Below are 17,276 nucleotides of genomic sequence, written 5' to 3' on the forward strand. Positions count from 1 at the left end.
GGCACCACTTCCGGGGCCCAGGAAGGAGTGCGATTTCCGCGCTCCTTCCTCGGAGCGTCCGGGAGCCCCGCGGTTTGGCCGCTACGGCTCCCGGATGCTGCAAGTGGCGGTGGCAGTAGACTGCCGCAACCCGGCGGTCTGTAACGCACCATAGAATTCTCCACCAGAGAGCTCCCCAGACTGCAAACCCAAGGATGCAGTTGGATGTTGCCATGACAATTTAAAGTGGAATCATACTGCTATAATTTTAGTGCAGTTGAGAATATCTCAGTGGCAGGCAAACATATATGTCAAATGTGAGTTGAGGGGGAAGTAGCATGTTTTCAATTGAAATCTTCATGGTTTGTTAGTTTAGCCAATGTTTCAGTCCTTTCTACCTATATAGCAGGAGCAGAATAATATATTTCAGTGACCATTTCATGGAGCCAAATCTCTGAAAGCTGGTGATCAGAAAACTGGGTAAGACATTAGGCTTTGGGAAATAGCTCCAGAAAATGTATGAACCCAAACCACAGAATGTCAACCACACACAAACACAAAAAGGAATTTTAATGTTAAAAAACCAAAACAAAAAACAGAGGAAGGTCTTTTTTGGTGTCAAACTCTACATGTCTATGCTGACCTGTATCATATTGAATTTAATGACACTTTGTGCAAAGGATTGCAGCCTAAATAGGGACATATTGTGTCAATTAATTTCTAGGCCTCTGAATAAACTGCAAAACAAATGATCTCAAATGTTGAGGAATGTAACTCAAAGTTACATCCAGAAATGGACTTTCTTTAGTACGTGACATGTAATTCTTATAAATATGTTGCTGAAAAGTGGAAACTACGGAGTGCATATAACCCAATAGTGTATGACATGTAATTGATGAACAGTGAGCTGTATTTAAACTCTGCCATTTAAATGTGCACTGAATCTCCATCAAATGAAAAAGGGCAACACCTCTGCATTTCCCTTGAATTGATGAGCATCCTCCATTACATCTTAGCACAGCACAGCAGAACTGAAAGCCCACAGGTTTGTTTCCCCCCTCCCCAGTCCCTGGAAATCTATTCCTCCGCAACCTATTAAAAATGGTTATTCCTCTCCTGGAGATGCTCACTCCCATTTGGACATGATTCTGCTTAACCTTTGCACCACAAGTGGTTTTACAAAACCAGAAGTGGACTTCTGCCCAGCTCTAGATTAGTTTATGGCAAGGCTGGGGGTAGCCAGTGCCTGGTCAAAAATAGGCCCCTGGACCCTCAAAGTTCTCCCAACCTGATTTAAGAGGCATAGGCCAGGCTGTCTGATTATGCACACTGCATAGTCCCTATGTCCATCTGTCTGTCTCTGAGTGGATGATTTGCCGGCCCCTGAAATTCATCATGGCTAAAACTGAGCTACTTGTCTTCCCACCCAAGACATTTTTGCAATATTCCTTGTTAATTACTGTGAATGACATTTCTATTCAATCTGTCAATGAGGCCCGTAGTCTTGGCTTTCTATTTAACTCTTCATTATTGTTCACTCTACAGCTCCAGGCTACAGCCAAGTCATGCAGTTTCTTTCTTTATAATCTTGTCAGAAGTCGACTATTTCTTTCTGTTTTGATGGCGAAGACTTTTGTGCATCCACTGGTGATATCACGCCTGGATTGTTGCAACTCATTACTAGTGGGTCTTCCTATTTCCCACCTTAGCCTCCTAATCTCTGTGCAACGCTCAGCGGCCAGGATCATCTTCTCTGCCCGTTGCTTTGACCATGTAACCCCCTTGTTGTTATCCCTCCATTGGCTCCCCATTCCTTTCAGAATCCAATATAAAATTCTCTCCTGACCTTTAAAATCCTTCATGGCTTGGCTCCCTCTGATTTGTCAGCGCTCATCTCAACTTACCGCCCTCCTCACGCATTGAGATCTTATGATACTGGTCTCCTTCTCCTGCTCAAATCCGCCTCTTCTCCTGTGCAGCTCCTCATGTCTGCAATCTCCTTCCCATACAGTTAAGAACTATTAGTTATTATTATTACTTCCTTGGCTAATTATAAGGCTGCATTGAAAGCACTGTTATTTAGGGAGGCATTCCAGGTTATTGGTTGTTAATCTGCAGTTTTCTTTATTTTTATTGTATTCTAATTATTATTGTTTTAGAGCTATTTTAATTATGTAATGTTGTTGTTTTAGATTGTATGCCACTTGGCAGGTTTTTATTCTTTTGGTTTTTCCAGTACTATGTAAAGCGCTGGGCAAACTTTACAGTGCTCTATAAATAAATGTTAATAATAATAATAATAATAATAATAATAATAATAATAATAATGTCTGGATGAATGATCCCATACCCAATTCAATCTCTAATGGGTTTATTTATTTTTGAAGATAATTTTTTTATTGAAAGTAATAAGGTGTTTTTTAAATATTTCCTGTAGCAAGAAAAATATATTCTAGTGACTTGGATTTTTATCTTCCTGTTCAGCAAATGGAAGGGATAAAATCACTTAGTTCCAGGGGTGGCTACTGGCTCATATTGGTGGGGTGGTGAATCCATTTGAGTGTTGGATAGCATTAAAGGAGTTATCTAAGGTTGTGGGACCATTTAGGAATAGGGCTAGCACCTTGGAGACCTCCTTTAGATCTTCAGTTAAAACTTTATTGCCAAAAATGTGTCCTTTATTACATGGATAGCTGTGAAATATGGAGGCACTTTATATTTACACGACTCATTTCTATTTTGTCCATTCTTTTATGGGAATAGGGAGTTTTATGACCATCTTGAGTCCCTTGGTCCAAGCCAATCACTTTAACTGCCACACAGAATTGATACACAGGAACATATAATATTCATCCGTACCTTTTTTTTTAAAATGTGTATTTATTTGTAGTCTGTTTCCTCATTATAACAAATCAAGCTGTCAAAGAAAGACTGATGGTTTGTGGACTGGGCATATATATTAATACAACAATATAAAGGTAATGGTTATAGAATCATTGCTCTAAGGACAGCCAATTCTTTCCTGAAATTTAGAAACTTTTCGATTTATATTCTAATTGAAACCATTGCAGATTTGCTGCTGAAATGTTTGTGGAATAATAGCAAACTCATAAAATAGTTCTGGTTGATGGAAATAGACTTGGAGACTTGGGTTTGCTGATCTGTTGTTGTAAGACAAAATTTCAAATGATTCAAACATGGTCAGACTAAGCATATCTGAATACCTTTAGAAGAGGAAGTATCTGGGAGTTCTTTTCAGTATGGGTTATAGACTCAGGGGAAAGATAAATCTCATTGCATCATTTGACATATAACTATTAATTCTTTGCTACTGGTGATACATTTGAAATTATTTTTTTCTGCTACAGTCTAAGTTACATTTAATATTAATACCACAAGGTTATGCACATTCACTTGGGAATCAACCCTATTAAATTCCATGAGAGTTGCTTCCAGACAAATAAATTAAATTGAATAATTTAAACAGGTATGGGATCAGGTTTTGTGGGTGGCTTTGCATGCTGAAAAGAAGATACATGAGTGACTTCTGCTTCCTCTTTCCACAACTCCATACATCTAAAGAAGTGATTAGTTCTTCCCCATTAGGCCATCAAGTGAGGCATATTTTTGTGTTCTTCTATGCTACTTTCTGGGAATGACTTTATCTCAATCCATTTGTTATTAAGATAGCACCATCATATTTTAAAAAGTCATACTCCAACCCTGAGAAATAGACTATGGGGAATATATCAGCTGTGGCCCTCCAGATATTTTTGAACCACTTCTTCCCTAATCTCTACCCTGACTATGCTGACTAGAGTCAGAGACCCAGAGTGGCCAACTCTCTGGAATAGTCAGTTACTTTACAGAGATGAGGCCATTGAGAGAAGAGCACTCAAAGGAGGAAAGAAGGCAAAAGTAACTAGATGATGTTCTTTTATCCAAGATTACAAGAGGATGCGTTTATCCATATGCAGGCATTCTCAGGCCCTATACAGACAGCCAAAATAAAGCTGCTTCAAGTCACTTTGGAGGTACGGTGTTTGCATGGTGCATGCATCCTAAGAGTCCGGAAGCTGCACCGAAGCTGCACTCCAGTCCTTAGGACTGGACCGCGGCTTTGGTGCGGCTTCTGGACTCTTAGGACACAAGTATCATTGAAACACCATACCTCCAAAGTGACTTAAAGCAGCTTTATTTTGGCTGTCTGTATCAGGCCATAGTCTGTTAACCTGGACTGATATCCCTCCTCTCCTCTTGGGTCAGAAATGCAACTGGATTTCACAACCTGCTGATTTAAGAAATGAAATATTGAGGTGGAAATCAGAACAGCAAGGTAAAATAAAAATAAAAAAATGAGCCTGGCAGAATGTAATTTGAGAATGACTGTAGCTTCTCAATATGAAGATTTGATTTAAAACCTGTAAAACATTTTAGGATTTTATAACTAATGAACAATTTCATTTCTCTTAGATTAGGTGGAACAGAATTTTGGGTTTGCTACCTTATAACGTTGTTTCTATGCATTGTTGATTTTATTATTTTGGAAAGTTGCCTTGAATTATATGAGTTATGAAGATTTTTAAAAAATAAATTAAGCTACACAAATTTGGGTATGTCTAACATTTGCAATGTATACCTGCTTAGGAGGGTTTCTTGAAGTTGCTTTGTATCTGTAACATTCCATGAAAAGAAATGTCTACACTGATGTTAGATGGATTTTAGAAAAGCTGTAGCAAGCAGGCAGTTTTTAAATAATTTTTGGTGAACAATGGATTTCTGTGGTGTGTTGAGTTACTTGATAATCTATCAATTGTGCTAAACTTCAAATATGGAAGGAAGGCTTTTAATGGATGTAGAATTTATTGACAACAAAATATTTTAATAAATAATAAGATAAAACTGAATTACTTCACCCAGATCACTCTTTCCAGACGACATGGCTATACATAATTTTTGATATTACCTAAGTTTACAGACCTTATCAAATGGCATGATGGCAGAAGCAATGGTTGACACCTGTGGTATACTAGAAGAGAAAAGTATGGACTCAGAAAGAATGGCATTCCGTGTTCTCATTTAGTGAGGTTTTGGGGGACTGACCTGACTGCCTAGCAAGTTTTTCAAAATGTTAGGGAACTTCATGTCAGTGTGTTACGACAGGGGAAAGGATAACTTTCAGGGTAAAAGTATAAGAGGGGGCAGCAAGTGGCATAATAGAATTATAGGAAGTGCTGGTTGGTCATCAAGATTTCAAAAAGGTTCATGTTTACAAAACGAGCATTAGTAGCCTACATTGTGATTGTAAGTGGTTGTAAATTGTGCTTATTGCATGGAACCTGGTGTTACTGCTTCTGGTAATTGGCTTTTGACATTACAGTCTTACAGACTTCCGAGAGGAGGCATTTGATTATTGTAGGCATGCCGCTGGAGCATCAAGATCTTTGGCTTGATCTAGAAAGGCAGTCTGTACATGAAAAAGATGTATAGCTAAATGAGAAAAATGAAGTGGGAAGTCACCCTCCAATTGTCTTAATTTGGAGGGACAATCACAGTTAATTCTCTGTTGTTTCACTTTTCAGTTGCTTCTAAAATGGCCTGTTTCCCTCTTCTCCTCCCACTTTCCCCCTTTGTCCTCTGATTACTGAGTTCAAGGTGCAATAGTAGTTTGCACTCAGTTAATTCAGCAGTAGGCAAGAAGAGAGGGTTAAATTGTCCCTTTCCGTGTAGACCTAGGCAAAAGCAAACTGCTGTAGCCTTTCCTAGTTTGTGTGTTCTTCCTTATTAATAACATTTATCATCTTGACCACACCATTATGTTGTTTGGTCACACATGTCCCAGTTTTCATCTGTGAAATGTTGGATGTTATGCCGTGTTAAAAGAGCGGTGCTAACGAAAGACCCACAGTAAAACCGCACACTATCTCTCCACATCAACATGTGTATTGGTTCATGAAAACAGATGTCATCTGTCATTCTTTACAGATAGATTTAGGAAAGAAAATGATTCAGTGCGGTCCTTTTCAGCTGCTATTGTGAGTGAAATATTTTTGAGATCTTTGTGCATTCTTTCCACGGTGCTGATATCACAAAGGTATGATACATAAGTCTCTTTCTTTGTGCTTGACATACATGAACAGAAGCACTCAGAATGAATGGATGTTGCTAAACATCTTTATTTATATTAGTTACTGGGTTAGAATTCTGAGTCTGTGTAACTAAAACAGGACGTTAGAATAGATTTGTTACAGCTATTTGGCAGATTAATCTATTCAAATATAATTTATTGAGGGCTGGGGAAAGAGAAATGGCTCATTCACATGTTTAAGCCTGTGATAGCTGCTTTAAGTTAGACATTAATCTAACATTGGCTGAATTGGCTGTCTAAGCCTTTGAGTGACACTGAATCCTTCTTCAGGAAGTTGAACAAACAAATGCTTATGTAAATTATAAAAGACATGTTTAAGGAGCACAATGATGAACTTTACCTTAAATTTAAATCTTAAAATGGTGATGGATGAAAGTGTACAGTTTGGAAGCTTGAAAAATTGTGCCATACGCTATGAATCATGATTGATACTAGTGAAAGTTTCATTTTTGTTTCTGATAATAATCTCCCATATTTGCATCAGTGGGATCAATTTCCTCTTTCAAAATTTAGCAATCATTAGTAAGTAAAACAACATGCGGTAGCTTAGTGGTTAAGACACCAACTCTGATGATCAGAAGATCAGAAGGCTGGCGATTTGAGGCCCAAGAGCTGCATGATGGGGTAAGCTCCTGTCACTGGCCCCAGCTTCTGCCAGCCTAGCAGTTCGAAAGCAGGCAAATGCAAGTAGATAAACAGGTACCACTTTGGTGGGAAGGTAACAATATTCAGTGCAGTCAAGCTGCCCACATGACCACAAGAGCCGTCTTCGGACAACGCTGGCACTTCAGCTTAGTAACAGAGATGAGCACTGCCCCATACAGTCAGTTATGACTAGACAGTCATGCCAAGGGAATACCTTCACCTTCACCTTTAGTAAGTAAAAGATTTCCATCTTTGGGATGTGGAATGCTCTCTGATGAAGAGAAATACTAATAGAAATACAAATGGCCCAACCCTTGGCAGGTCAGGTAATTTTGTAATCCCTGAAATATGATCCCATTAAAGCACTATCATTGTACATTGTATGTGCACTTCCTTATTATGCTGCCATACTTATCATTTTCCATGTAGATTTTGAAATAGTTTTTAGAAAATCCAAAAGATGTTTGTCCCTGATGGTGAAATCATTTTTTAAGGCCAGTAGTGTCATGACTCTTCATACATAAGAAGATTATCTAAGCTTGTCATCTAAACCCATTGTGAGGTAGCTAGTGCTATTCTCCTATATATTTCTGCAGTTAAACTCAGGTCCTATACAGATGGGTCTGAAAGGCTGGCCTGTGGGCAGAGTCAGGGCACAGCGTCCTGACGATGTGGCATCATGGTACAACTCTGGCCCTGCATCCACCTGATGGAGCACCGAAGGGGCAGCATACCACCATGTTATGACACCCTTACGAGGGCGCAAAAAAGGAGCTGCTTTTGTGGCTCCTTTCTGCGTTGTCCAGAGGCTCGATCAGGGCCTTGGTGTGAGGTTGCCACGGCTCCAATGCGGCCAGGAAAGAGGTGGCTTCCCGCCGCCCTTTAGGGGCCATCTGTAGAGCCCCTCAGTTACTCCAAACCATACTGGAAATGGAAAAGTTGCTTTTCCAAAATAAAACTGTCTTAAAACTTTTTGGAAGCTATGGTAAATAGATTCTTATGATACAGGGAGTATCTGGAAAGACCACTACTGCCTTCCCATGCACAATTTTCTTATCAGCTTTATGCCATCTGAAAAATACAACTCAGCAAATCAACCAAACTTAAGCCCAAGCTACAATCTGAATTTGTGAGTCTGACCAAAGCCACTGTGTGTTTTTTGTAAGGCCGATAGTATCTTGGAAGTTTTGTTGTTGTTGTTGTTAACTGCCTTTGAGTTGATCCTGACCCATGGTGACCCTGTGGATGAGATGTCTCCAAAACTCCCGGTCCTCCATTGCTCTGCTTAATTCCTCCAAATCCATATCGTGACTTCCTTAATAGAGTCCATCCATCTAGCATGTGGTTTTCCTCTACTTTCTACTTTTCAGTATTATTGTTTTTTCTAATGAGTCCTCTCTCCTTGTGATGTGCCCAAAATACAACAGCCTCAGTTTTGTCATTTTGGCTTCCAGGGAGATTTCTGGCTTGATCTGCTCTAAGACCCATTTGTTTGTCTTTCTGGCTGTCCACATAATCCTCAGCAGTCTCCTTCAGCACCCCATCTCAAATGAATGGATTTTCTTCCTATCTGCTTTCTTAACTGCCCAGCTCTTGCATCCATACATGATAACAGGGAATACAATGGCTTGTATGATTCTAACTTTTGTGTACAGTTGTATATCTTTGTCATTTTAGGATCTTTTCTAGTTCTTTTTAGCTGCCCTTCCCATTCTTAATCCTGTTCTGATTTCCTGGCTACAGTCCCTGTTCCTGTTAATGTTTGATCCCAGGTATGAGAATTCTTTTACTATTTCTATTTCCTCATTGTCTAGGTTGAAATCGTGTAGATTTTCCGTAGTCATTATTTTTGTTTTCTTTATGTTCAACAGTAAGCCTACCTTTGCACTTTCTTCCTTGATCATTCTCAGTAGTTGTTCGAGGACTGTGAGGTTTTCTGCTAGTACTATGGTGTCATCTAAGTATCTTAGATTGTTAATATTCCTTCCTCCTGTTTTCACTCCTTCTTCTGCATCCAAGCATGCTTTTTGTATAATACGTTCTGCATATAAATTGAACAGGTAGGGTGATAAAATGCAGTCTTTTCTGACCCTTTGCCAGTTGGGAACCATTCTTATTTCTCTGTGTTCTGTGCTGACAGTAGCCTCTTGTCCTGAGTACAGATTCCTCATCAGGACTATCAGATGTATTGGTACCCCTATGTCTTTAAGGCCGTTCCATAGCCTTTCATGATCTATGCGGTCAAAGGCTTTGTTATAGTCTATAAAGCACCTGCTGATATTCTTCTGGAATTCCTTGATATGCTCCATTAGCCATCATATGCTTGCAGTGTGGTCCCCAGTGCCTCTTCCTTTCCCGAATCTTGCTTGGACCTCTGGGATTTCTCTCTCCATGTATGGTTGGAGTCTATGTTGCAGAATTTTGAGCATAATATTGCTTGCATGGGAGATTAGTGGTCCTATGTTGCTACAGTCTTTTGTGTCTCTTTTTTTGTGGAGGGAAGTTTAGGGATCCTGAATTTGGCAGGAAAACAATAATACAGGAGAGAACTGCTAAACAACATTCTAAACTACTGGGTTCCCACTTCTACTGTTCCTTCTCATAACAGCAGTGGTGTGTGTGTGTGTGTGTGTGTGTGTGTGTGTGTGTGTGAAATATTCAATGCAGAACAGAATAATATGCTTTCAGTTTATTTGCATTTTAAATTTAAATGCCTCCACGGCATTCTGATAAATAAAATTTCTTTAATATCTCTCTGTCAATGATTTAGTGAAGAGAAATGTCAAGAAGATTGCTTAGCATATTGTGATGTGATTATGACACATGGGTTGAGGAACATTAGCTACAATGTTAGACCTTTTTTCCCTAAAGCCAAGTAAATTAAATCTCCATTGCTACTAAAGCAACCAGTAAAACTAATAGTCACAGCAGTAGGAGATACTGGAGGTACTGTTCATTTGATGGGTACTGGTTTTGTTGAGAGCAATGATCTGCTCATTGGATTTTCTCTCTCTTGTGGCCCAAAGTCTGGCTTCTCTGCCCTGTTTGTCCTCTCTCACAGGCAAATGTTCCTTTTGGGGTCTTTGCTGTTGCTGTTGATTGGAAGAGAAGAATGTCATTTTGAAAAGCTGAGTGACCTTCTGTATTCCCAGTCGTTTTCTCTATGGAGATGAGTTTTAGCATTTTCCTTCTTGGCAGCAGAAATGCTAGTGTACAGTACATTCCCAGAACAGATAGGCAGGCACATGAGCTTAAAAAAAAAGGCAGTGATTGTGGCTTGCCTGAAAGGAAGAGAGTTCAGCTCCTCTTCCCTTCCTGTAGCCAAAAGCTTCCATTCAGATCAGCATAGGCTGTGGAATCAACAACAGCATGTCTGCCGATAGCAGCAAAGGTAAGAGATAATGCAGCAAATGAATTTGTGACAGCAGCATCAGAATGAGGGCAAGCATTCTCAGAGGAAACCCTGCCTGAGTTTATATTGCCATTTAGCTCCCTGTTTGGATGTACATTCCTGTCTCTTCTGCTCGGATAAGATGAGTGCTGGCAATTGTGCCAAAGGGAGGTGGAGAGATACTGAAATGCAAATGTGCAGCAGGAATATTTGATGGAAAGAGCTGCAGACTGCGAAGCTCCAGGTTCTCTTGACACTATAGGAAAGAAGTTGAATGTGACAGAGTTTGGCATATACCTTATCTTCTGTTCTTTGACATGATGCATAGTCAACATGGTAAGGATGATGTATGATTAGATGAGCAGTCAGTAGCTCACAATAGGGATAAATGCAGCTATGAGGCCTTTAAACTGGAGACTTTGCCAAGAGCAAGCCAATGGCACTTCTGTCATCATTTCTTTGATTCTGTGATTCCTATCACTGTATAGATTTGAAGGAGACAAGTGGCTTTAATAAGCTGACTTTGCTTTTTATTCTCTTTGCAGCTGTCCCTCCTAAACTCAAGAAACTGAAGAGCCTAAATGCAGAAGTGGGTGCAAAGATTTCTTTGAAGTGTGAGGCAAGCGCAGGGAATCCCCAGCCATCCTACAAGTGGTTCAAGGATGGTAAAGAACTGAAAAAGAGCAAAGATATCAGGATAAAATATGGAAATGGAAAGTAAGTATAACACAGCTGCTTTTTACAGTCAGTACATTGGTAAGAAAGTGTTTTTGGACTATTTTCATTGAAAAAAATGGCTAGTCCATTTCTTAACTAAAGCAGTACCCATCTTAAAGTGCTTTCCCACACCAAGGAGTTCTAGATGGCTCTGGTAATGAGAGATGCATTCACAATGTGCTCAGTTACATTTTTTGTTGATATCTTCAGTGTTCCAGGACTCATCTTGGGCATTTCTCTAACTTAAGCATATTGTAACAAATTGGGAAACTTCAGTCTGCCTACTGCTTGCCTCAACATTGAGTCTGGAACAAAGAACCACAACTTTTTTTGGTTTCATTAAAAAAAAAATTATATAAAAATATTTTGCCGCAGGACAATGATAATAATTATAATTTGTATCCTCTCCCTGTATTGGACTGAGGTGAGAACAGCAAACAAGAACAATAAAATGAGTATCAATAGATAAAAGCATAACATGATGTTTAGCAATTGGATTCTCTACTTATCCCCATCTTATGTGAGCAAAAGTGTAGGCATAGGGGTTGTAAGTGGCCAAGAGAAAAGCCCAGTGGCACTTGTACCACAAGAACGAGCTAAGAAGAAATGAGAATTGCATACATTTAGATACATCTTGCAGAATAATTTCTGCTTCATCTGGTAGTCAAGAGTCCAGTTGCAACTCAGCAAGTTTAAGGGCCAGATAAATATAAAACCCACTCACAATTGTATCCTGGATATTTATTTATTTATTCCAACAACACATTGGATGCATATTTAAGCACATGCACCTGCAGGACCAGAGTTCTCTGTCCCAGCCTATTTGTGGTGGCCCCTCTAATCATTTGAAATGCTACACAGAGGGATAATGTATTCTGCTGAAGATGTCTAGGATTGATTTTGTGTGAGGAGGGAGTCCCTTCTCAGCACTTGTTCAGCAGGGTCACTGGCATGTCTGCATAATATTTGTGGAGAGGGTTGGCTATTGAGCATTCGCAGGAGTGGGATAATGAGCTTCTGTCTGATGCACCTAAATTTGATCCAACCCAATATCTAAATTAATTCCATTGTTGTCAGATGTAATCCCGAAATTACCAATAATCATGCTACGAACAATGCATTGATTGACTTGAATTATGAAAAATGGTGCATATAGTCATATATTATTCTGGAGCTTGTTCTAAAAACAAATATTGGCCTTCTATAAATTTGTTCTATATTACTCTCTCTTTTTTAAACTAAAGATATTACAGTGTCCTAGAAGACACTGCAAAATCTCTATTTGATTCACAGAGATTTGTATTTAGAAATTCATTCAATGGGAAATAGTATAAGTTCCTATTTTTCTGAATTATGTCACATTTAGAAGACTCATGTATTAGATCCACTTTTCACATCTGAAATGTTTACCATTCTCCAATGGTAGATTCCACTGATGTAGATGTTCTCCAAATTTTCTTAAGTTTTTCCACTATCAGCAGTAAAATCACCCCCCCCCCCCCCCAATTCATTGCCAGATCTTTTCCTTGGAAAAGGCATAGTTTTTTTTTATTGTCAGTACATTTGGGTTATGGGTAAAATGTAGTGCTTTTCCTTGATCTCTTTAGCAATCAACCCTAACTGAACCCATACTCTAAAAAGCTTATTACCCAGTTTTATGTCATATTTGAAAGAATTAGAGGCACACTTCATCAGGTCCCATTTGATTTTTAATTTGTTGATGCATTAAGCAACCACATTCAGCTAGACTTATCTACTGAGTCTTATGTTTGTTCCATACCAGAAAAAAAATGCAGGCACAGATCTAGTGTGTATATTTCTGCAAATCTGTAAAGAATGGAAGTACAGCATCACATTCTGGAAGAGATTATATGCTGTAGACACATATAATGTTTTTCATTTCATTTACTCAGTCTCTTAACTAATGCCAATTTCAGGGACGTAGCTAGGATTTTAGGAAGGGGGGGTCCAGACTAAGTGCCACCATTATAATGGGGCTTGGGTGCGGTGGTGCAGCAGCATGCACCATTCATTTTTCTAACGGAAGGGGGGGGTCCAGACCCCAAGAACCCCCCCTTGTCTATGGCCCTCCCAATCTATAGATATAAAAATGTTAGAAACCTCCTCTTTCCTTGAACAGCCAGAAAAACATAGAGACAATTGAGCTGTCTTATCCCAATAAAATCTTTTTTGCCATCTTATAATTAATTAATTAATTATACTATTTATTTGTAGTGTGTGTATATTACAAATATACTTTTTCATACTATGAAATCTCCAAGCAGTTCACATTAGAAATCCATACCATATAGTATAAAAATATAAAATAATTTAAACCACTTTAATTTAAAACACTTCCAAAACAATTAATAATCAAAATGTCCCAGCAATCAATAGAAAGAGAAGATAATTCATTATAAGCATAAGCAGACACATGTTCAGTGATTTGAAGAAGAACATCTCTGTTAGTTAAATGGAGAAGAAAAGATATTTTGGGATATTTTGAAAAAGATGCATAGTCTTCTTCAAGATGTGCTTTGGGAAACATGAAGTTCTCAGGGAATCAATGCATTACCAGAAAGACCACAGAAACAGGAAACTGAATGGCACCAATGTCATTTTCATGTAATTTATGGACTTGGAAATGTAATTGGAAGTTCCTGAAGAAGAGAAATGAAAGAGGTGTCAAATATACTTTTTTATTTATTAAAAAAATCTTAATTAAGACAGAATTGAGATCACAGAATGGATCCCATGAAACACATGAAACAGTAAAGAGACAGAATGAGAGAAGCCATCTCTAAATGTGACACTGACTTAATGACACATATTTTAATGCATATAATAAGTTGCTTCTTCACAGCATAGATGTCTCTGTTCCCGTTTGGAAACCAGGGGCAGATGGATCCTCAGTCAATTCCAAGAAATGTTATTATTGTATCTTTCAACAGAACAAAACTGGAATACCTAAGTAAGGGCCTGAACAGACAGGCCAAAATAAAGCTGCTTCGGATCACTTTGGAGGTATGCACTTTGGAGACACATGCATCTTAAGAGGCCAGAAGCTGCACCAAAGCTGCACTCCAGTCCTTAGGACTTGAGCATGGCTTTGGCACGTCTTCCAGCCTCTTAGGACACATGCCTCATTTAAACAGCATACTTCCAAGGTGACCTGAAGCAGCTTTATTTTGGCCTGTCTGGGCCCAAAGAGACAAAATCTAGAGGGGAAAAAAATCAGCTGTAAAAGTTTGAGATGAAACAGGAATGAAACATGGGCTGTGGGAGTGTGCCTCAAATACTACAGAGTGGATATAGAGTTATTTTGCTGGTGCGGTGCAAAGCTTCTACTGCTTATACATGCTTCAATCTCTTTCATCCTTCCTTAAGTATCAAATTGAATACTTTGATTTCTCTTGCCCAAGCTGTTCTGCAAGCCTTTGTACAAGGCATTCCACAAGCTGTTTCACATGGCATGATTGATTATGACCCCACTGTGTTAGATGTTGCTTTTACTAGCTGGGCTAGTTGGTGTGCTAGAGGACCAGTTTTTTAGATATATTGTTTTGCTAGGGTAATAAATGTATGTTAGGGTATAAATGTATGTCTTCTACTCTGTGATATGATGTGTGGATTCCTGTTGGCTTGAACTAACTAGACTTGACCAATTAAATCAGCTGTTGAATGGTGAATCAACAAGTACATAAATCCCATTGATTCAGTGGGCCTGCTCTAGTCAGGACTAACAGCAGGCTTTAGGGGAAAATTTCTGTGTAAACCTTGCTCTGAGTAGCCCTTATCACGCTGCAAAAAAGAGCTGCTCTAGGCGACTCCTTTTTTGCTGGGCAGCATTCCGGCGCCATTTGGTTGCGCTTCCTCGCCTGTGTGTACAGCCTCTATGTCATTTATTATTTTTAGCATGGAAAAGGACTAAATATAGCTCAAAAGATAATCTTGGCTAGCAGTAACACAGAAAAGTACATTATTGGTTAAATATAATTTGCATAACTCTGTGTCAACTTCACATTCATTCACTACACCTATTAGGTCAGTTCTAGTCTGAAAGAAAATGGGTAAGTTCCTGCCCTCACTTGTGCATGGGCATCGGGAGCTGTGTCTGATACAGATTACAATTTACCATTTAGGAAAGGTGGCTGAAATCTCTTATAGGAAGTATGTCAGTTAAGTGTTAAAATTATTGCGTTGTGGAAATTTGCTTGGTTTTTGGACTGTTGCAGGATTGGGACTACTACAAAGGTTGAAAGAATCAGCTTGCAACAAGTGTAGGAGTAGAAAAAGTCTGAATCTGACCAAAAGGATGGCTTGAGACAGATGGGCTGAAAGGGGCACGGTGGCAGCGATACTAGTAGGTGTTTATCAGACGAGCTCTTAAAGAGGTACTATTCCAGTGTGACTCCTCTAGCTGCCTCCTGTTGCATGCTGGGATTGGCAGTTTTAAGGAGGGGTATTTAGAATTCTCAGGCAGAGAATTTCAGCTCCTTAAAACTGCCAATCCCAGCATGCAAAAGGAGGCTGCTAGAGGAGTCACACTGGAATAGTAGCTCTTTAAGAGCATAGTGTGATAAACATCTAGGATTAGGGACCATGCAACAATCGCACAGTCTCTAACCCTAGTAAGTGCAGGGGGCTGCCATCTTTATGTAAGCGATGCACAGTGTCCGAATGTTGCTGCGCATCACTTATGTCATGAATGTGCCATTTAACCAATTCTCCATTTTTTAATCCACATGTCTTTTAAAAAAGAATTACTTGGTTGCTATAACAATCTTAAAATGAACACAGATTAACTCCAATTGAAATTAAATATAGCAGGGGTGTAATTAAACATTTCTGAGCATGCAGTGCAAAGTTATATTTGCGTCGAGATAGCGTTGAAGAAGTATGAAGTGATGGATTCCTGTTTGACTCTGTTTTTACATGCAAGGACACTAAGCAAGTGGAATTATTTAAAGATATAGGCCTTAATTTTGTATAGAATTAATTACCATCTATACGGAAGTATAAGTCAAACTCATGAATAAGTTGAGGGCTGGTTTTGGGGCCAAAATTAGGGATTTTGCCATGACTCATGGATAAGTCAAGGGTAAAACTTGGAGGCACCTTCAATGTGTGTATGTGTGCATGCAGCTAGAGTAGGGTTGCCATCCCTGAGGACCTCCAAACCGGGAAAAATGTAGGACAAGGTTTAAAAATGTAGGACCTTTTTCCCCCTGGCAAAAAGAAAAGGTCCTACATTTTTAAACCTTGTCCAAGGCCTGGCTGGGGCCTGGGAGACAGCGTCTCCCAAGCCCCAGCCAGGCCTTGGAGGATTCTGCGATCGCGGAGCCACCTCCAGAGCCTCGCTGGGGGGGAATCCCAGGGGTGGGGCCAAACCGGGGCGGGACCGTGCGGACCCGCCCCAAACTGGGAAAGTCCTGCCCCCAGGTGGAATATGGCAACCCTAAGCTAGAGGGACTCTATTTGAGGCTTTTTGCTTCATTGATTCAGCCTTGGTTTCAGCCTTCACTCCCCAGAGAGCGGTGGCCGGGTCTCTTTCTGCTTGGCTCAAGAAAGAAAGAAATTGCTTTCCCCACCGCATTGAGAAATCTGAAAGAGCTGCTATCACATTACCATACTGTCCCGTAAATAAGTTTACCTGGAATTTTGGGGTCAATTTTTGGACATAAATTTTTTGACTTATAGATGAGTGTATATGGTATGATGAATAGTTAGTCAAGGACTAAAAATGTTTGATACTCCAAAATAGTAATTAATGTGCAAAGCAGTGTTTTGAAACAAGATTGAAAATAAATGCCCACTTGGTTGATTGTCATAAAATATTTATAAATTTACCGTAATAATAAAATACATATTACCTCATGTTGAAATAGTTCAGAAGTCAAATATATTAAATTTTTAAACTGGTGTAGGAAAGTTCTTTTTACAAGACATGATTGCATAACTCTTTTGCTCTTCCAGTCAGATCAGATTCCACTCTGTTCAGAATACGAACATTACTCATATAATCTATTTTAACATGATTATCTGATCTTGCTGGACACTCTTCATAGCTACATCTTCCTGTTTATGTCCTCCATGCTAGTTTTGCCATATTTTGGTTGGTAATGGAAATAATTTTTGATTCAATATTATTTTTATTTAAAATGTATTGTTGTCATTATTTACTATTTGTTTGAATAGATTCCTAGTCCTCAATCCCCCGTTCGTATCTTGCGCACTCAAGGCTGTTGCTTCCTTGACTGAATCAGTCCACCTGTAGTGTGGTCTCTGTCTTTTCTTGTTGTCTTCCTCTTTATGAAGCATTATTGTCTTTTCCAGTGAGTCAAATCATCTCATGATATATCCAAAATATGATAGCCTCAATTTGCCTATCTTGGC

At 39.2% G+C, this 17,276-nt stretch overlaps 1 protein-coding gene across 1 annotated transcript in view; it reads left to right on the forward strand.

The window, feature by feature from the left end:
* NRG2 (neuregulin 2) overlaps positions 1–17,276 on the forward strand; it is a 186,896-nt gene that overhangs the window by 96,416 nt on the left and 73,204 nt on the right. Inside the window, exons 3-4 of the mRNA XM_042464379.1 lie at positions 10,094–10,163; positions 10,709–10,880. Coding sequence (XP_042320313.1) covers positions 10,094–10,163; positions 10,709–10,880 — 242 coding nt within the window. The remainder of the gene's footprint in view (positions 1–10,093; positions 10,164–10,708; positions 10,881–17,276) is intronic.

This window comes from Sceloporus undulatus, chromosome 4 (assembly GCF_019175285.1).
Source record: "Sceloporus undulatus isolate JIND9_A2432 ecotype Alabama chromosome 4, SceUnd_v1.1, whole genome shotgun sequence".
Taxonomy (NCBI): domain Eukaryota; kingdom Metazoa; phylum Chordata; class Lepidosauria; order Squamata; family Phrynosomatidae; genus Sceloporus; species Sceloporus undulatus.